At 43.1% G+C, this 22457-nt stretch overlaps 1 protein-coding gene and 1 long non-coding RNA gene across 3 annotated transcripts in view; one reads left to right on the plus strand and one right to left on the minus strand.

Moving 5' to 3' along the window:
- LOC149461706 (uncharacterized) overlaps positions 1–22457 on the plus strand; it is a 94336-nt gene that overhangs the window by 41522 nt on the left and 30357 nt on the right. The gene's annotated exons all lie outside the window — the stretch shown is intronic.
- The window catches only part of RCAN1 (regulator of calcineurin 1), a 138404-nt gene continuing 130087 nt past the window's right edge, over positions 14141–22457 (minus strand). For both annotated transcript variants that reach the window (XM_089677947.1, XM_089677948.1), the window contains exon 4: positions 14141–19313. In XM_089677947.1, coding sequence (XP_089534073.1) covers positions 19135–19313 — 179 coding nt within the window. In that variant the 3' untranslated portion in view covers positions 14141–19134. The remainder of the gene's footprint in view (positions 19314–22457) is intronic.

Genomic DNA, 22457 nt, shown 5'->3' on the forward strand with positions numbered 1-22457 from the left:
GGGTTACTTCATATCAGCCAGTGCTTAATGTGCCCCTTTGCATTGGTGGTCAATGCTCCTTCTTACATTGGTGTCCAGTCAGTGGGTGAGAGGGTGGCTACGTCCCTACATACAGTGGGGCCATGGAGAATGAATCTAGTCAGATCACAGCAGCAAAAAAAAAAGACATTTGGGAGAAGCTGAGAGCAATAAAAGTACTTTACAGTTACAGTTAGGAATACACCAGCAGTTTCTGAAATACTCTGAGTAGCCCATCTGGCACCAACAACCATGCCACATTCAAAGTCACTTAAATCCCCTTTTTTCCCCATTTTGATGCTCAGTTTGAACTTCAGAAAGTCATCTTCCATGGTGTTGGAGCACCTTTGGCATCTAAGACAGCCTGATTTCTCCTGGTAATTGACAAATATAAGTCTTGGTTGGTGAATAATGGAATTTGATACCACTCTTCATGAAAAAAAAACGCTCCAGTTCTTGCAGAGATGCCGGAAGGCAGAAAACAAGCCCCAACCTTGTTCTCCAAATTTGACCATAGTGGCTCTAATATTGAGGTCCGGTGACTGTGCTTCCCTTCACAAGGAAGGTCTGTACTCATCTGTATGCTCATCAAACCAACACCCATTGTGTAAATCGGAGCAATAATGTATTGGTCTTTGTGGAAAAATATCTGCACCATGGGCTGCACATGGTCGGCCAAAATTTGTTGCTGGCAGTGATTCTACCTTTCAAGTTGAGGATGGGGCTTGCAAAATACGATATGGCTGCCTTAACAATGATTGCGCCACTACCATGCTTTACTGAAAGCACAAGATGTAAGCTTTGGACATGTCTCAATTCATCAAACCATATTACAGTCTTCCATTGATCAAGGGTCCACGATTTATGAGTGTTGCACCACTTTCTCCTATTCTGAGCATTATTATCAGCCACTAGTGGTTTGTCAATTGCGGCTCGCCCGTGTATGTTTTGTTCATGCACTTCCCTCCGCACAGTTTTTGTGGACATGGGCTTGAGATTGAGCTCTGCAATCACTTTTGCAGCAGTTGTTTTCTTATTCCGGGTCACAATCTTGCACAACGTCCTTTTGTCTGTGTCGGTCAGTTCACCATGTCAACTGCATTTATGCTTACCAGATAACATTTTTTTGGAAACTGTATATGTCATCATAACCTTTGATACTGTACCTCGTGACACCACCAATAAATTGGAAAGTTCAGTCTTAGAGGCGCCAGCTACGCGGCACCAACAATTTGCCCTCTTTGAAGCTCAGTAAGCTCTGATATGACTCCGTATTACTAGCAGCGCACGCAGTGAATGTTGAAAATGAGGTTTCCCACCTGTTAGCTAGGTGTCTCATCACACAGAGGAAGAATGTTACAATGTTACATCACTTCCACTTTCAACGCGAAACATGTAATCCCTTTCATACCTGCAAACCATGTAGTATTTCCATAATTTTGTCCAACACGTGTATTTTCAAAAAGAAGTGACCAATGACAGACTACAAATCCCCTACAATCCAGGTTGCTTTTAAAACCAACATTTTTTTTCTCAGTGAGACATCTTCTATTGGTGCTGCAATGTCACCCCCATGTGGAAAATACACAAAATGCAGTTAGACATATATATATACTGTGTGTGTATATATATATATACTGCTCAAAAAAATTAAGGAAGACTTTTTAATCAGAGTATAGCATCAAGTCAGGTAAACTCCTGGGATATTGATCTGGTCAGTTAAGTAGCAGAGGGGGTTGTTAATCAGTTTCAGCTGCTTTGGTGTTAATTAAATTAACAGGTGCACTAGATTAAGCGCTGAGCAAACTGTCGGTGCTATATAAGTCCTGTATAATAATAATAATAATAGATGGGCAACAATGAGACAGCCCCCAAAACAGGAATGGTTTTACAGAAGGAGGCCACTGACATTTTATTTCTCTACTCAACTTTTCTGACTGCTTTTCAATAGTTTTGCATTTGGCTAGGGTCAGTGTCACTACTGATAGCATGAGGCGATACCTGGACCCTACAGAGGTCGCACAGGCAGTCCAACTCCTTCAGGATGGCACATCAATACGTGCCATTGCCAGAAGGTTTGCCTTGTCTCCCAGCACAGTCTCAAGAGCGTGAAGGAGATTACAGGAGATAGGCAGTTACTCTAGGAGAGCTGGATAGGGCTGTAGAAGGTCCTTAACCCATCAGCAGGACCGGTATCTGCTTCTTTGTGTAAGGAGGAACAGGATGAGCACTGCCAGAGCCCTACAAAATGACCTCCAGCAGGCCACTGGTGTGAATGTCTCTGACCAAACAATCAGAAACAGACTTCATAAGGGTGGCCTAGAGGGCCCTGTGCTCACTGCCCAGCACCATAGAGCCATTGAACACCAGAATTGTCATATCCACCACTGGCACCCTGTGCTTTTCACAGATGAGAGCAGGTTCACCCTGAGCACATGTGACAGACATGAAAGGGTCTCGAGAAGTTGTGGAGAACGTTATGCTGCCTCTAACATCATTCAGCATGACCGTTTTGGTGGTGGGTCAGTGATGGTCTGGGGATGCATATCCATGGAGAGACGCACAGATCTCTACAGGCTAGACCAGGGGTCTGCAACCTTTAAGACATAAAGAGCCACTTGGACCCGTTTCCGAGAGGGAAAAAAAGACTGGGAGCCGCAAAACCATTGCAACATTTAAAACAAATCCGACACTGCATATATTGCAAAAAGCGCTCTGGTCATGAAGGGGGTTTAAGGGCCCAGTAAGCAAAGGGTTAACCAGGGCCACAGTGTATCGTCATAATCACAATCATAGCCTTAGGTCAGTGGTGGGCAACCTTTTTTTTCAACTGAGCCAAATCTCGCCAAAACCACAATTGAAATTTATTTTGAGAGTCACATTTTTAAAACTGAAAATACATCCCCCATATAGTAATTCATCCCCCATAGTAATTCATCCCCCCCATATAGTAATTCATCCCCCATAGTAAATCATCCCCCATATAGTAATTCATCCCCCATAGTAATTCATCCCCCATATAGTAATTCATCCCTCATATAGTAATTCATCCCCCACATAGTAATTCATCCCCCATAGTAATTCATCCCCCATTTAGTAATTCATCCCCCATATAGTAATTCATCCCCCATATAGTAATTCATTCCCCATATTGTGTCAATTCACTTACCTTTGCTCTGCGCGTTCCTCTCGCCGTGTTCCCGCTCTGTTCCGGTCTTCAGGGCGGACTGTGAGAGGAGAGGAGTTCGTCACGCTGCCCCACCTACATCCTGACAGCCAATGTCCTGACTTTTGGGGCGGCCGCCCGAGAGGAGGGAGGGGAGTGGGCGCCCGGCACACAGAAGAGCCGCATTAAAATGTGTAAATAGCCGCGGCTTGCCGACCACTGAGCTACGGCAACCCTATTGCCTGTCACCTGGTGGGCAGTGTGCTCCGGAGCCGCAGCAAAGGTGAAAAAGAGCCGCATGTGGCTCTGGAGCCGCGGGTTGCCGACACCCGGGCTAGACAATGGCACCCTGACTGTCTTTAAGATCGGGATGAAATCCTTGGACCCATTGTCAGATTCTACACTGGTGCAGTGGGTCCCAGGTTCCTCCTGGGGCACGACAATGCCCAGCCTCATGTGGCAAGAGTATGCAGGCAGTTCCCAGAGGATGAAGAAATTGATATCATTGAATGGCCCCCACGCTCGCCTGATCTAAATCCAATAGAACACCTCTGGGATATCATGTTTTGGTCCATCCGATGCCGCCAGGTTGCACCTCAGACTGTCCAGGAGCTCAGTAATGCCGTGCTCCAGATCTGGAAGAAAATACCCCAGAACACCATCCATCATCTTATTAGGAGCATGCCCCGATGTTGTCAGGCATGCATACAAGCACGTGGGGGCCATAAAAACTACTGAGGACCATTTTGAGTTGCTGCAATTAAATTTCAGCAAAATGGACTAGCCTGCTGCATCATTTTTTCACTTTGATTTTCGGGGTGTCTTTGAATTCAGTCCTCTGTAGGTTGATAATTTTAATTTCCATCAAACAATGGGGCGTTTCTAACACATTACCCAGTCCATATCAGTACAGATATCCCGCATGATATTTTTGATGTGTTTTCAAAGTGTTCCTTTATTTTTTTTTAGCAGTGTATGCATGTGTATATATATATACAGTATATACACACACACTATATTGCCAAAAGTATTGGGGCACCTGCCTTTACACGCACACAAACTTTAATGGCATCCCAGTCTTAGTCCGTAGGGTTCAATATTGAGTTGGCCCCGCCCTTTGCAGCTATAACAGCTTCAACTCTTCTGGGAAGGCCGTCCACAAGGTTTAGGAGGGTGTCTATGGGAATGTTTGACCATTCTTCAAGAAGTGTATTTGTGAGGTCAGGCACTGATGTTAGATGAGAAGGCCTGGCTCACAGTCTCCGCTCTAATTAATCCCAAAGGTGTTCTATCGGGTTGAGGTCAGGACTCTGTGCAGGCCAGTCAAGTTCCTCCATCCCAAACTCGCTCATCCATGTCTTTATGGACCCTGCTTTGTGCACTGGTACGTAGTCATGTTGGAACAGGAAGGGGCCATCCCCAAACTGTTCCCACAAAGTTGGGAGAATGAAATTGTCCAAAATGTCTTGGTATGCTGATGCCTTAAGAGTTCCCTTCATTGGAAATAGGGGGCCAAGCCCAACCCCTGAAAACAACTGCACACCACAATCCCTCCTACACCAAACGTTACACTTGGCACAATGCAGTCAGGCAAGTTCTGTTCTCCTGGTAACTGCCAAACCCAGACTTGTCCATCAGATTGGCAGACAGAGAAGCGTGATTCGGCACTCCAGAGAATACGTCTCCACTGTTCTAGAGTCCAGTGGCGGCGTGCTTTACACCACTGCATCTGATGCTTTGCATTGCACTTGGTGATGTAAGGTTTGGATGCAGCTGCTCGGCCATGGAAACCCATTCTATGAAGCTCTCTACGCAATGTCGCTGTGCTAATCTGAAGGTCATACAAAGTTTGGAGGTCTATAGCTTCTGACTGCAGACAGTTGGCGATTTCTATGCACTGTGCGTTTCAGCATGCGCTTACCCCACTCTGTCATTTTCCATGGTCTACCACTTGGTGGCTGAGTTGCTGTTGTTCCCAGTTGCTCCCACTTTGTTATAATACCACTAACAGTTGACCACGGAATATTTAGTCGCAAGGAAATTTCACTGATTATCTTATTGATAGGTGGCAACCTACCACACTTGAATTCACTGAGCTCTTGAGAGCGACCCATTATTTCACAAATGTTTGTAGAAGCAGTGTGCATGCCTAGGTGCTTGATTGTATACACCTGTGGCCATGGAAGTGATTGGAACCTCTGAATCCAATGCTTATATATACAGTGGATATAAAAAGTCTACACACCCCTGTTAAAATGTCAGGTTTCTGTGATGTAAAAAAAATTAGACAAAGATAAATAATTTCAGAACTTTTTCCACCTTTAATGTAACCTATATACTGAACAACAAACTGAAATCTTTTAGGTGGAGGGAATTAAAAATAAAAAGCTAAAATAATATGGTTGCATAAGTGTGCACACCCTTAAACCAATACTTTGTTGAAGCACCGTTTGTTTTTATTACAGCACTCAGTCTTTTTGGGTATGAGTCTATCAGCATGGTACATCTTGACTTGGCAATATTTCCCACTCTTCCTTGCAAAAACACTCCAAATCTGTCAGATTGCGAGGGCATCTCCTGTGCACAGCCCTCTTCAGATCACCCCACAGATTTGATCGGATTCAGGTCTGGGCTCTGGCTGGGCCATTTCAAAACTTTAATCTTCTTCTGGTGAAGCCATTTCTTTGTCGATTTGGATGTATTCTTTGGGTTGTTGTCATGCTGAAAGATGAAGTTCGTCTTCATGTTCAGCTTTCTAGCAGAAGCCTGAAGGTTTTGTGCCAATATTGACTGGTATTTGGAACTGCTCATAATTCCCTCTACCTTGACTTATGCAGGCCATAGATGGGTCGAAAATCGGCAGATTTTCGGATCGTTAGTGGGCTATTTGGTCGGCCGTTTTTCGGTATTTTGGCCGTTTTTTTTTTTCTGTAAAGTTGGAAAAAAATCGGCCGATTTTGCCGATCGGCCGATTTTCGCGGCAATTAGTGGGCAAATCGGCCGATTTTTTGCCGATAAAAAATCTGCGCATGAGCAGTGACCTGCAAGAGGAAGACAAAAAGAAGAAAAAGAAGAAGAGGAAGAGGATGAAGAAGAGGATGAAGAAGAAGAAGAAGAGGAAGAAGAAGAGGATGAAGAAGAAGAAGAGGAAGAAGAAGAGGATGAGGATGAAGAAGTAGAAGAAGAGGATGAGGAAGAAGAGGAAGAAGAAGAGGATGAGGATGAAGAAGAGGATGAGGAAGAAGAAGATGAGGATGAGGATGAAGAAGAAGATGAGGAGGAGGATGAAGAAGAAGTGGATGAGGATGAGGAAGAAGAGGATGAGGATGAGGATGAAGAAGAGGATGAGGATGAGGAAGAAGAAGAGGATGAGGAAGAAGAAGAAGAGGATGAGGATGAGGAAGAAGAGGATGAGGATGAAGAAGAGGATGAGGATGAAGAAGAAGAAGAGGATGAGGATGAAGAAGAAGAGGAGGAGGAGGAGGATGAAGAAGAAGAAGTGGATGAGGATGAGGAAGAAGAAGAGGAGGATTAGGATGAAGAAGAAGAGGACGAGGATGAGGAAGAAGAAGAAGAGGATGAGGATGAAGAAGAGGATGAGGAAGAAGAAGAAGAAGAGGAGGAGGATGAGGATGAAGAAGAAGAGGAAGAAGAAGAAGAAGAATTCCAGTCCAGCAAAAAGTGTCTCTGCAGAGAGCTCCGCTATTTCTGACAGTTCTTTCACATTTACAGCGGTTGAAACATTGTATCTATTTGTTTCCGAATAAAAACATCTGTATCCTAAATGGAAACAAATAGATACAATGTTTCAACCGCTGTAAATGTGAAAGAACTGTCAGAAATAGCGGAGCTCTCTGCAGTGACACTTTTTGCCGGCTGTAGAAGGGATGAAAATCGGCCGATTTTTTTTACCATTGATGGTAACGTCGGCCGCTTGAACGACCGAATTTTCGTTTTTTAAAAGAAAAATCTGCCGTTTTTCTCCCCATCTATGGCCTGCATAAGGCCCCAGTTCCAGCTGAAGAAAAACAGCCCCAAAGCATGATGCTGCCACCACCATGCTTCACTGTGGGTATGGTGTTCTTTTTGTGATGTGCAGTGTTGTTTTTGTGCCAAACATATCTTTTGGAATTATGTCCAAAACGTTCAACCTTGGTTTCATCAGATCATAACACTTTTTCACACATGCTTTTGGGAGACTTCAGATATGTGTTTGGAAAATGTAGCCGGGCTTGGATGTTTTTTTTTCTCATAAGAAAAGTCTTCCGTCTTGCCACTCTACCCCATAGCCCAGACATATGAAGAATACGGGAGATTGTTGTCACATGTACCACACAGCCAGTACTTGCCAGATATTCCTGCAGCTCATTTAATGTTGCTGTAGGCCTCTTGGCAGCCTCCCAGACATGTTTTCTTCTGGTCTTTTCATGAATTCTGGAGGGACGTCCAGTTCTTGGTAATGTCATTGTTGCGCCATATTTTCTCCACTTGATGATGACTGTCTTCACTGTGTCCCATGGTATATCTAATGCCTTGGAAATTCTTTTGTACCCTTCTCCTGACTGAAACTTTTTAACAATGAGATCCCTCTGATGCTTTGGAAGCTCTCTGCGGACCATGGCTTTTGCTGTAGGATGCGACTAAGAAAATGTCAGGAAAGACCTACTAGAACAGATGTCCTTTATTTGGAGTTAATCAGAGGCAATTTAAATGATGGCGGGTGTGTACTGACTCCTATTTAACATGATTTTGAATGTGATTGCCTAATTCTGAACACAGCTACATCCCCAGTTATAAGAGGGTGTGCACACTTATGCAACCACATTATTTTAGTTTTTTATGTTAACTTTACCCCCTAAACGATTTCAGTTTGTTTTTCAACTGAGTTGTACAGTTTATAGGTCACATTAAAGCTGTAAACAGTTTTAAAATGATTTATCTTTGTCTCATTTTGTTTACATCACAGAAACCTGACATTTTAACAGGGATGTGTAGACTTTTTATATCATATATATATATATATATATATACACACACACACTCACTAGTCACTTTATTAGGTACACCTTGCTAGAACCATTTTGGACCCCCTTTAGCCTTCAGAACTGCCTTAGTGTTTTTGCAAGGAAGAGTGGGCAAATATTGCCAAGTCAAGATGTGCCACGCTGATAGACTCCTCCCCAAAAAGACTGAGTGCTGTAATAAAAACAAATGGTGCTTCAACAAAGTATTGGTATAGGTCACATTAAAGCTGTAAAAAGTTTTAAAATGATTTATCTTTGTCTAATTTTTTTACATCACAGAAAACTGACATTTTAACAGGGGTGTGTAGACTTTTTATATCATATATATATATATATATATATACACATTCACCGGTCATTTTATTAGGTACACCTTGCTTTTACTGCGTTGGACCCCCTTTAGCCTTCAGAACTGCCTTAATTCTTCATGGCATAGATTCAATAAGGTGTTGGAAACATTCCTCAGAGATTTTGGTCCATATTGACATGATAGCATCACGCAGTTGCTGCAGATTTTTCAGCTGCACATCCATCCACCGCATCCCAAAGGTGCTCTATTGGATTGAGATCTGGTGACTGTGGAGGCCATTGGAGTACAGGGAGCTCATTGTTATGTTCAAGAAACCAGTTTGAGATGCTTCTATCTTTGTGACATGGTGTGTTATCCTGCTGGAAGGAGCCATCAGAAGATGGGGACACTGGAGTCATAAAGGGATGGACATGGTCAGCAACAATACTCAGGAAGGCCGTGGCGTTTAAACGATGCTCAGTTAGTACAAAGGTGCCCAAAGTGTGCCAAGAAAATCTCCCCCACACCATTACACCACCAGCCTGAACCGCTGATACAAGGCAGGATGGATCCATGCTTTTATGTTGTTTACGCCAAATTCTGACCCAGCCATCTGAATGTCGCAACTGAAATCGAGACTCATCAGACCAGGCAACATTTTTCCAATCTTCTAATCTGTCAATTTTGGTGAACCTGTACGAATTGTAGCAGCGGGGGGCAGAGGGCAGCACTAGGTACATGTTACATGTTCCCAAAGGTGAACTTATCCTTTAAGTCCTAAAGTTACATAGTTTTGCTAAATCTAAAACTCACCACATTAATTATAATCTGATTGTACAAACTTCTTTAGATCTACCAACAATTATGTAGTACAAGGGCTTGTCTGAAAGGACACAGATTGGATAAATTATTTAGGTCCTTGTAAAAGATTGTAAAAGGATTGTATAGTCATATTACAGTGTATATGGCTACCCTTCCATTGATTGTATGGTTAGCTGTGATTGACCACCGCTAATCACATGGTAGAGGTGGGCTGTGATTGGCCTTGTCTGTACCATGTGATCACTGTGACCAATCACAGCTAGCAACACAATTGTACACAACAAATGGCATGAATTGAAGCTATTCATTGTTTACAATTGTCATGTGATCTGCTGTAAATGGTCACCGCGATCACATGGCACCATCAGCGGGCCGGTATAGTGATCGGTCATCGGCTGTGTCTGGTGGACATAGCTGGTGACAGATCATGGTCATGTGCATGGTCCGTTCACAGAGAACATCATATGACATCCACAAGGAAAGAGGAAAGTCCTGCTCAGCCGTTGTTAATGTTTCTCACTTTAGCTGTCAGTGATCATAATGGTTTAGCTAATTGGTTTATATACACAACCATCAGACTCAGGAACAAGTCTAATAAAGCATTCATTTAGCTGAGCTGTTTTGATTTCCCTTTGCGTTCCTCAGGGAGCGGTTTAACATCTTGCTGCCCACGCAACGCATATGTGCAGCAGCAAAAGAAAGGTGGGCTTTAACACCAACATGTTTCCCATACTGTATGTGTCCCTGGACAGCTGAGGTTTCTGTGTCCAGAGCACGCTCACTGTATGCTCCCAGCAAAGTAAATGAGCTGTCCTAGTCAGCTCTTGGTATCTAGTAATGATCGGAAGCCTGCGGGACAGATCCCTGATCATATGACCACTGTGCCAGCCAGCCATCTACAGTGGTCACTAGCTCAGGATGTCCGTCCTGCACCTCCCCAGTTGTAAAAACATATTTGAAGGGATAACAGGGCTGAGTAGGAAGGCATTAAATTTGCTTCAGCGTTGCTCTGAATGGCTTTTGCACTCACATTGGCCTAAATCCTCCAAATTCCCATCTTCCTCCTGGGACACAACCAGGGGCGGACTGACAACTCATGGGGCCCCTGTGTCCTTGCCCAAACTCAAAAAAGCCTATGAAAAAGTTACCAGGGGCATCTCATGGGGCCCCCTACTGACCCCGGGCCCTCGGGCAGTGCCCGAGTTTCCAAATGGTCAGTCCGCCCCTGGACACAACAGATAGGAAAACACAAGGGTACCGGGTCCTTCCATGAGATATGGGCTAGCTGCTTGGGCTTTTCTTACTTGTAATGGATATTGCCAGTCTTTCCATATTGTGTTTATGCTGTTTAACCACCTCCCTTTCAGCCCATGTATATAAACGGCCAGATGGGAGCATTGCAGGATCGGTTGGCTGTTTATAACCGTCCTCCCCACTTCCCTGCCTGTGCACACTCCCTGGGAGGAGGACACAGTGGAACACCAATCGCTGTACAGGACCTCTGTGTGAGGTCCCGATCATGTGATCACTGATTGGCCAATCAGCGATCACATGAATAGGTGTAAGCAAGATGTCACTTCTGACATCATTGCTTACTACTAGTGAAATCTGTGAATGATCCCAGAGGTCACATGGTACAAGGCCATTCACAACAGCCTTGTACCATGTGACAAGCTGTGACCAATCACAGCCCACACAGTAATTCTCAATGGCTGCAAGAATGCAGCGCGAGAGAGATGGGGAAATTATTGCTTTTACAGCCTTTACGGGTGTAAAAGCAATCACTGTTAAAAAAAAAAAATCTTCATCACCCCTCACAAGTAGTACAGTGTCACTATGGTGACACTGTACTGCTAGGGTGACAGTATGTTTAAAACAAAAACAAATAATATAAAAAAAAAAAAAAGTCAAAAACATTTTTGAAAAATTATAATTTTTGGTTATAAACTAATTTTGGTTATTTTTTTTTTACTAAAAAGATAGCTAAATACATTTTGGCCAAGATGAAGAAAGATTATTTATTTTATAAGAAAAACACTTTTTATTCAAAATGTTTGGACCTTTTCATTTATATACTGTAGTAAAAAAAATTAAATCCCAGTGGTGAATAAATACCACCAAAATAAAGTTTTATCTGTCTCAAAAAAATGCTAAAAAATTCATATGGGTACAGTGTTGCATGACCGCACAATTGTCATTCAAAGTGTGGCAGCTCTGACACCTGAAAATTGGCCTGGACAGGAAGGGGGTGAAAGTGTCCGAACTTGAAGTGGTCAAATATTGATTGTCATAGTTTTTAATTTAATTTTTCAGGTAGTCAGTAAAAATGTGCTGTGTTAGTAAATTTTTCATTTTTGTCAGTAAATAAATACTGCGGGAGATTGGAAATGTTTCTACTGCTTCTCTTAGATCAGAATTCTATTTAGTCTGTACCCCAACCCCAAAAATCTATGAAGTTCACAGGAATTGTAAAGACACTGCATTTTTGGCAAGCTCAACAGACAACAGGTATTTTATGTACTTGGTGAAAATGTTCTTAGCCTGAAAAAAGAAAACAAATGCAGCCACTACATCTAAAGAATGCCAAGCTGCAATGTATTCTAATTTTTGTGTCTTGCCTGTAAGTCTTCTAATTGACCACTATGTGGCAGCATTTCCAAGCAAAGAATTGTATCAGCCATTCAAAGTTCAATAGAAGTAAAGCTGGCCATGGATGGAGCAGGGAAGAAAATCGCTCAATTCCCCCATCACTCAGTCAGTGTTGATTGGGGAATCCCTTCTGCGGAGTTGTTCCATTCCCCCAGCAGGGGGGCAGGGGGAGCCGTCCCAGCTGGGAGAACACATTGACTATTGATAGCAGCTATAGTCACTAATGATAATCACATGAACATTCCAACATTCTGTTTGTACCCAACTTGATTGATCGATCAACTTGGGTACAATCAGCCTTCCCTTACATGGTTCGAATCGTCTATGGCTGGCTTAAGTAAGTAGTATGTTGGCTGTAGATTGCATGCAGCTAAGTGGTTAGCACTTCCACCTAGCAGTAGTAGGGTTGTTGGTTCGAATTCCAACCACAGCACTATCTGCCTGCAGTTTGCATGTTCTCCCTGTGCCTGCATGGGTTTCCTCCGGGTACTCCAGTTTTCTCCCACACTTCAAAGACATGCCGGTAGGTAAATTGGCTCCTGTATGGCCCTAGTATGTGCATGTATGTGAGTTAGGGACTTTAAATTGAACGTCCCTTGAGGGTTAGGGACTGATGTGAATGTACAATATATGTAAATCGCTGCGTAAATTGACGGCGCTATATAAGTACCTGTAATAATGACTAGAGCTGGAGATAGAGGAGTCAAAAGCCGAATGTTCCGTTGATCAAAAAACAAAAATAGATCATACTACAGAGCCATAATTTGTTCTTTTTCTAAAAAAAAAGAATCCAGCATGATAGATCAGGCACTTTCGATTGTGGCACGAAAATCGAAAGCTGACACACTAATGATGCTAAAAACAAATGATTCAACAATCTACCCAAATTTTGTTCGGTTGTTGACTCATCAACAGCCGGCTTAAGTAGATTTTCATCTCCATGAACAAAAAGTATTACATATTAATTTAAATATTGATATATGAACGGCTTAGTTCACCTGATGCAAAAATTAGTAAATGCAGTAGCATGGATCACATGATGTACGATATGTGCATTTACTCAAGCCTGCAGAGCATCGCACCTGTGATCTGTGCCTTGTACAAGCGGTCAATGTTTACCTCCTGCCTTAGGTCTGTGTATCCCTCAGTGGAAGATGGGGCATGTAGTGCTCTTTTCACACATTAATGCGCATTGCGCCTGGGGTGGCCCATGCACCTGAATGGGCTGCACTTGGCATGACAAACGCCCCAAAGTAGCTCCAGGACCTTTATGATCGTGGAGCATCGGGTGCAGGAGCGGACTGACAACTCATGAGGCCCCCGGGCAATAGGGGATCATGGGGCCCCTGTGTCCTTGCCCAAACTCAAAATAGCCTATGAAAAAGGTACCAGGGGCATCTCATGGGGCCCCCTACTGACCCTGGGCCCTCGGGCAGTGCCTGAGTTTCCAAATGGTCAGTCCGCCCCTGATCGGGTATTTTTAAGTGCGTGTTTTGATGAGTGGCAAAACATGGATCTGCTCCTCACACTTGGGGTACCATTAAAAATTGGCCCAGTCTGTATCATGTGATCACTGTAACCAATCCCAGAGGTCAACACAATAGTACACAATGAATGGAGTGATTAGAAACCATGTGTACAACTGCCATGTGATCTGCTGTGATTGGTCACAGCGATCACATGGCACAAACAACTTCCATGTGATCTGCTGTGATTGGTCACAGCAATCACGTGGCACAAACAACTTCCATGTGATCTGCTGTGATTGGTCACAGCGATCACATGGCACAACCAGTGGCCTGCTACGCAGATCTGTCATTCAGGCACAGCGGGTCACAGATCACGATGCAGTGCAGCCCAAGACGCGATCCTGGGACGACATCATATGACATCCACCCAGGAAACCAGTGTTCCCACCCAGCCGTAGTTTGTCTATAGGCCGGGCAGGAAGCAGTTAAATGCATCCAGAAGAAATCTCTACCTACTTAGCGTTGCCTGACAGTGTAGTTGTCAGTCAAACTATCACAGCAATGAAACACAAAAATGGCCTAGTAAAAAGGGGTATGAAAAAAACAAAATGGTATTTGGTATATGCTCATCTGTTGAAATACCATAGCAGGCTGACAGTCAGAAAAGGGTGCTCAGGAAAAGAAGCCTACAAGTAGACAGTGGTCATTAGGAGTGCTTGAAAAGAGGATTTTATTCATTTTTTTTTTTTGGCTTAAGTGGAAAGGTATACATAACACAGACCCTTCTGAAACAGACTTTAGAAGAACACGCCATATTGTCCAATATCGGTCGAGTTTATTTCCTCTCAGTTTGGAGCCATACACAATGACAGTTTATTGTGCGTGATTGAAGCCTTTTCTTTTCTACATATTTACACTTGTTCAGAAGTATACAGTACAGGTTGGATGCGGATGGTCATACCGAACTGACAAATGCTTTATGACACGGGGGGGGGGGGGGGAGACACTGGCGCACCGCCGTAGCTAAGATAGAAAATTTCAAACAGAAGCACCCATTAAAAGAAGCTGCAGGGTCCTTTCATACTGCTTTGCTGAAAAAAAAGCAGTAAAAACACATTTATGTTTTTGATGCATTTCAATGTTTCTGGTTGCCTGACTCCCAGCATGCACCTGTGAAACATGGACAGGTGACTCAAAAAAGCACACCAAAACGGCAACCATGGTGCGTTTATGATGCATTTTCTATTGATTTCCAAACAGGGCACCAAAGATGCAGCACGCAGGACTTTTAAAAACTCACCACAGCTGCGCACTGGTGTCAAGAGTTCCATAGGATTTAAAAGGGAAATATTTTTATTGCATTTTTTTTGCTTTTAGCAGCAAAAACGCATAATTTGTGATCCCAAACACTTTCCCATCCAGTGGGCAGTAAGTCCAGTCTTCGCTCTCTTGCACTACTGCCAGCCGAAAACCATAACCCATCCCCCACTGCATGTTTTGGTTTCACCCATTAGCTGTGTTCTGTTACGACATACCGCCCAGCGGGTGTACAGCAGCCAATGAGGCATGAGTTATCTACCACTCCTAAAATTGTCAGATATCAGCACTCTGATCAGATTGGCCACTCTACCAGACACGTAAGCATTTAAAGATGAGCTCCAGGCAGATATAATTGACACAAATTATTGGAGCTCTGTAATTATTTATACATCATTTACGGCTAGTTCACACTAGCTTTTTTTTCTGCATCAAAAATGCATGCACAGTGTTTTCCATGTATTCCAATGGCCCTAGTTCACACCAGTGCAGTCAGTTCCAGTCGGTTTTCAGTGCAGAAAAAAAAGTAGAACATGCTGCATTTTTTCTGCACAGAACCATACTGGAACATGGCAAACTGCATCAAAATGCACCGGAACTGCGTGTGAACTGTAAGCAAAAACATATCCAGAATGCATCCGGAGTGCATTTTTGTATTGTGAACTGGCCCTTAAACTATTTTTTAAATGCACAAAGTATCTGAATTGGACCTGGTGTCAGCCTGTTGCAGTCCCTGTATAGCAGGGCTGGAGTGTGAGAGGATGAAGCTGCACAAGGAGCCAATCAAGTCATGTAATGGCAAGGAGCATGCTGACAGGAGGAAAGAGCAAGGTGACAGGGAGCTGAGCTCATCGCCGTGCTATTTCTCCTTTCACTGCCCAGTCACAGGCTAGGGTGGGAGGAAGTGGACTGAATGATGCTGGCCTCTTGTGGTGGAAAAGAAGCACTGTAGGGGAGGAAGTGGACTGAATGATGCTGGCCTCTTGTGGTGGAAAAGAAGTACTGTAGGGGAGGGGAGGAAGTGGACTGAATGATGCTGGCCTCTTATGGTGGAAAAGAAGCACTGTAGGGGAGGAAGTGGACTGAATGATGCTGGCCTCTTGTGGTGGAAAATAAGTACTTTAGGGGAGATCTCTGGATTGAAAGCGTTTTTTGTTTTTTTTTAATGAGCTATTCATTATCATATTTTTGGCAGGAGGTCTGCTTTAAGAACCTCTTTAACCGGCTGCTTCTGTTGGAACCTTTCCATCATAGCAACAGGCTTGCTAGGATATCTGTACTGTTAACTCTCATTCATAAGAGCCTCCTGGGCTTGTTTTATTTAAAGGCAGGAAAAATTGGTCTAGAACAGTGGTTCTTAACCTTGTTGGAGGTACTGAACCCCACCAGTTTAATATGCGCATTTACCGAACCCTTCCTAATTGGAAAAATAAAATATGATTTTTAAAATTCAAAACATAGGTATATACTTAGGTATATATTTATACATAGGTGCACAAAATGAACAAAACCGTTAAGAACAAAACCATTAAAACATGATTTTCACACAAAAACAAAAACATAATAATGAATATTTACTGCACGAATCATATGAGTCGGGTGTGGGTCTTCACCTCCGCCGAACCCGTGAGACTGACTCACCGAACCCCTGGGGTTCGATCGAACCCAGGTTAAGAACCACTGGTCTAGAAGGTATAAACATACTCAATACTTTCCAGATCGAGTTCTCCTGCGTTTAAATGTACATGCCTTTAACTGCATTCAAAGTATCTTAGAGTGATAGCCCCACCTACAGGCTCATTGTGGAATTGCATGAGAATACTGAAGAGTTCCATCAAAATGAGAACATCCTAAATGTATGACACCAATGGTCAACCCCCAAAAAAGACACTGCCTACAAAACCACCTCAGCTTAGCCTTGGTGTGTCTTGTAAAAAAGAGTGACCTATTGGTTCCAAAAAAAAAAAAACAAAGCACTCTCTCCTTAAGACCTCATTCTCATGGCCATGAAAAATTCAGTGATGTTATTACTCATGTGCTTTCTAGGAGAAATGTTCCTGCATAATCTGTAAAATACTTGCATATAGATGTGTTTAAATGCATGAAGATGTGTGTGTACATTCCTTGTTTTTATTATAATTTTTTCCGTGCCTACAAAAGCGTATGCATGCGTTTATATGCGTAAGCGTGTAAATCGCATGTTCCTGGATGCAGATTTATGGATTCTGTGTTACGGATTTGAAAGCAGCTAATGTTTACGCACCTGTGTGAAAACAATGTAGTGGTGTTCAGATCTGTAAGTAATAAACACTTGTATATGCGTATTTTTACAGCCATGTGAATGACGCCTAGAGCCCAACTCTGGGAACTGAACAAAAGTTACCCTTGCAGCGGGTCCCCCATCCTTTTGGACACACACTGCAAGGCTCAAAGGCTCGTTAGGTCTAGGGGCAGAGGAAGAAGGTAATATATTTATCGTATACCTTGTTTCATCAGGCTGTGGGTGGCTCCTCACGGTCCTCATATACAATGCAGAACTATTGGGTCCTGCACTGTACTTGATGACATCAGCATGTGACCATGGTCAGAGCACCTTAGAAAAGAAAGCTTTGCGGGACCGGCTGCACAGATGGAGAGAGCCTATTGGAGCAAGGCATAAGTTAAGGGGCTCATCACCCAACCTCTAGACAATTGGCTGCTGCTCTAGGGAAGTCTACTGCTGCTGTCCTCCACACCTCTCACAAACTCAGGTTCCAGCCCAGTTTGTCAGACTGTATACGCAAGAACCTCCAAACCACCGGATGGCTGCATATGGAGAAAACATCCACCTTTATTAAGATCCATCAAATGCAGCACACAGACACGGGGGGACAGAGGGGAATTCTATGCATTTCAGCACTTATAAGCTGTGATAGGGTGATGGACTTTTCCCTTCATCCCCTGGGTGTCTATGTGCCACCCAACCCCTAGATCTAATGAGCATTTAACCTCCGCAATGCTGAGGCCCCACGGCAAGGGTCATGTTAGTGTAATTCCCGGAGTTGGGCTTTAACTGGAAACACACAATCCTTATAACCCTGTATTATCAATTGTACATAAGTGAATTGCATGGCGCTGTCACGACATTAGGACTAGTCATGTGACAAAGCAATGGATGACAGACTCCATTTTGTATGCCAACACAGGTACTGTATATCACAGTGAAAGCCAGAGACCCAACGTAGCGCTCAAAAAATAAACAAGTACGCACGGGTCTCACAGCTGAGATTGAAGGCAGATCAGTTCCCATAGCCCTTTACAACCAAAATCTCCCTTTCCCACAGCCATAGTGAGTTAGACACCTGAAAGGGATTATCTGATTGCTACGGACAGGGACAACAGTATTTCTAATACTTGTCATTGGAGCACCCAGTGGGGGACATTTACAAAACTAGCGCTTGCTAAAAAGAGGTGGCGACTGCAGCTTTGTGTACTTTATTTTCCATAGTGGGTGTTATACATTATTTTCTGCTTTCCAGTTCAGCAATTTTTACTAAATGTAAGAAGAAGAACAAAAGTTACCTATTTTCAGTGCTGGAAGTGCCAACTTATCGGTCGGCATTAGTTTTGTAACTGTCCCACTTGGTTTCCACTACCACACCCACAGCACACACCATCAAATTTTGTCATAAAAAGCTATCTCAGTGCAAAGTTTGGAAAGTTTACACTGCCTAAGTATCACAATGAACATTCTTAGTGACAAAAAGAAAAAAAAAGACAAAGTTGAAAGTTGAAAGTCTTCCCCTTCGGTCCTCGGGGGACTTTAAATTCCACACACAGTTGAATATGTCAAGTTTCCAGATGCAAATCACACAGTCAATGATTCCAGGTTCAGAATTTCCAAAGTTTGAAAATGAATTTAGAAACAAAACAATAAGCAGTTCACATGCAATATGAGGATTAAAAAAAAAAAGGAAAAAAAACATAGGTATATATTTCCCCAACTTCGTCTTAAGATCAGAAAGTTGTAGTGGAAAGACGTACCGGCGACTCTATACATAAGATGGAGTTACGTCGACGATATACTAATATCTTCCATACTTTGGCCTGCTGGGCAAGGAGCCTTTAAGATTTCCTTATCCATAGGTAAAACAAACTAGCTACACGGCTTCAAAAACAGTATCTGATCTTCGCCTCATCCCGCGCTGAAGCCTTGGACCGTCCAATAAAAACACGGCGACTGACTTATACAAAAACAAAGCCGGAAACACGCCAGGACAGCTAAGTCGGGTATATAAACAGCCACTATCGCCACTGTCCTAGGCGGCGTTCCCACCAACTTCACGTTAAAAAGTTTTGTGGAACAGACGTCAAATCTCAAAACTTGCTGCGGCTCCTCCTTCAGCTTAGATGGATGGGCATGTAGTCTGGCCTCCTGGTCTGGATGATTTTCGGCTTGCCTTTACGCGTCCCATCCTCGTCCTCATCCACTTCCAACTCGGTTTCGGGATCACTCTCGCACACATGGACCACCACACTGGGAGTTGTGTCTGTGGCTGCATGTAATTCGTACTGCTCCCCTACAAGCAAAGAAACAAAAAAATGGTTTAGGAAAAAAAAAAAAATAGTTTTGGGCAACTGTTAGCAATACATTAATTAAAGCTGAAGTTTAACCACTTGACCACCGAGAGTTTTACCTCCTTCACGACCAGGGCATTTTTTGCTATTTTAACTGACAGTTGCTCGGTCATGCAACACTGTACCCAAATTAATATTTTTTTTTTCTTTCACACAAACAGAGCTTTTTTTTACCACTAGGTATTTTGTTGTTTTGCTCTTTAACTGAAAAAATACAGCAAATTTTGAAAAAAAAAGTCTTTATTCTTAGTTTTTATTATAACATTTTGCAAACATATCCAATAAAAGAAAATCAAAAAGACAACATTTCTTTATCAAATTTAGGCCAAAATGTATTATGTTACATTTATTTGGTAAAAATAACCCAAATCAGTTTATATTATTTGCTCTGTGTGAAAGTTATAGTTTCAACTGTCATGAATGGCTTTCCAATCGACAGCTTGCTTACTGTTGACATGTTGTGACTGGCTACAGCTAAATCACATGTTACAAGATACCAGGTACCATGTGATAGCTGTGGGCCAATCACAGCATCACAACAGTATGCAAGCTGTTCATGAAGAAAGTCATTCATGACAGTTTGCTTACATAATATCATGTGATCACTATGATTGATCATAGCGATCACATGATACCCTGGCTTCTGGACGCTAGTGTGCATGTGCCTGGGCGATGTACCAGCACATTGCCGTGCCTGCCTGTACCGCCAGCTCACAATACATTTACTGTGAGCGGGTTGCCAAATAATTAATCTGCTTATATTTTGCCTTTCCTGGTTTTTCCCTCCCCCCTCATCAACATGCTAATGAAGTTTAAAAAAAAAAAACTTTGATTAATTTAGTCATGTATAGGCATGCATACATTTATTCATCTGTACATGTGTATATGCAAGGTTTTTATGGAACATAACTTGTGCTTTTTACTCTTTTTGCCAGCCTCAACCTGCAAGATCCTGCATATAACCATTTGTAAAATGATTATGTCTGTTTGCAAGAAGCCTTAACCTTAAGAGCCCAGCTGAGGTGTCACGTTATTTTATCTTTTCAAAGTTCCGTACCTCTGCATTTACTTTGACTTATTCGTATGTAATTTAAAAAAAAAATATCTTCCTTCCTCTCAGTGAAAATTCTGCTTTATGTTTTTACACTGCAGTGCTCTGTGCTGGCAGAGCTGAGTAACAGCCACACGGCTTACACAAACAGGTGTTGTATAGAAAAGGGGGGGGGGTGTCTAGGGTGTGTCCTTATCCAGGAAAAAAAATACCAGTCTTATGGGCTTTTTCCTATTAGTAACATTGGCAATAAGTTCCATTTTCACTAACCATGTTGAAAAAATCCTGGCCAGGTGGCAAGCAAAGGCATATCTAGCCAGGTCCGCTATATTACTGTGTGCAGTAGATCCAGTGATACAATTCATAAATGATAACCAAGGCTGGAAAATGAACCTAAGACTAGTGAATTGGGGGTTGTAGTACAATGTCTACTGGACTGAACATTTATTTCTCCAACAGGCCTACCAAAATATCTGTAACAAAAATCTGCCCTTATCCACAATTTCTCTCTTTTGTTATTGCTGACTGCATTGAAAACGCAAATCCATCTGTTACAGCCAATGCAGTCTTCATCTCACGCTGGAAGAACATGGCCACCATTCCCCCAGTGAGCCGGCCTCGGTGCCAGAGTTCCCACATTAACACCCGTACGAGGCGTCCTTTCACAGCTCTGTCATGGGATCTTTTATTCCCCTTCAGCCTAATGTAGGAAAAATGTACTACTGAGAATTAAAAATAAAACCAAATGATTTGGTCTGGAAAGAATGGAAACTTGGCCCCACGTGTGTTCTATAATCACATCAGCTATTTCTGGACCACTCAAGAGAAAATGTTCCCTTTCAGAGAATTCTCCTTTCTGCACACAAGAAAAATGACTGCTGAGGGATAGAAGGATTTCTGTGGAAACTCGGGGAATTAATTCCCTCTGATTTAAGGGGAACCTCTTATGGCAGGAAGAGAGTAGCAGCAGCTACTGACAGAGCTCTGGGGGTGTCATCTTCATCCCTGATCCTCAACCTCTCCTGTACAGTGACACTGACTGGGGGGCGCCAGAGCAACAAGAAAGACTGACTGACATCTGCAGACCAACACATCAGTGAATCAGACTTGAAGCCCCAGAGGAACACAGCAGTGAAGCTGACTCAGGGTCCCGCAGAAAAACAGGAGTGAAGCTGACTCTGAGCCCTAGGGCAACATAGGAGTGAAGTCAACTCTCAGCCCCAGAGCAACATGCAAAGAGGTAATTAAGTTGACTTTGAGATCCAGAGCAACACAGGAGTGAAGCTAACCCTAAGCCCCAGAGCAACACAGGAATGAAGCTAACTCTGTGCTCCAGAGCAACACAGGAATGAAGCTAACTCTGTTCTCCAGAGTAACACAGGAATGAAGCTGACTCTGCGCTCCAGAGCAACACAGGAGTGAAGCTGACCCTAAGACCCAGAGCAACACAGGAGTGAAGCTGGTCCTAAGACCCAGAGGAGCACAGGTGTGAAGTGACTAAGGGCCCAGGAACAACACAGCCTGTGCAGTGACTAAGGGCCCAAGAACAACACAGTGAAGCTGACTCTGACTCCCAAAGCAACACAGGAGTGAAGCCGACACTGAGCCCCACAGTAACACAGGTGTGCAGTGATTAAGAAACCCAGAGCAACACAACACTGGAATAGTGGTTAGTACGTCTGCCTAGCAGCACTAGGGTCACCTGCTCGAATCCCAACCATGGCACTACCTGTGTAAAGTTTGCATGTTCTCCCTGTGACTGCATGGGTTTCCTCTGGGTACTCCAGTTTCCTCCAACACTCCAAAGACATGCTCATAGGTTAATTGGTTCCTGTCTAAATTGGCCCTAGTATGTGTATGTCTGAATGTGAGTTAGGGACCTTAGATTGTAAGCTCCTTGAGGGCAGCGGCTGATGTGAATGTATTATATATATGTAAAGTGCTGCATAAATTGACAGTGCTATTTAATTTCTTGTAATAAATTTTTAAAAAGTTGATTTTCAGCCCCAGAGCAAGACAGGAGTGAATCTGGCTC

Source organism: Staurois parvus, unplaced genomic scaffold, assembly GCF_062004578.1.
Source record: "Staurois parvus isolate SC_StPar_1 unplaced genomic scaffold, SC_StPar_1.0 ptg000195l, whole genome shotgun sequence".
NCBI lineage: Eukaryota > Metazoa > Chordata > Amphibia > Anura > Ranidae > Staurois > Staurois parvus.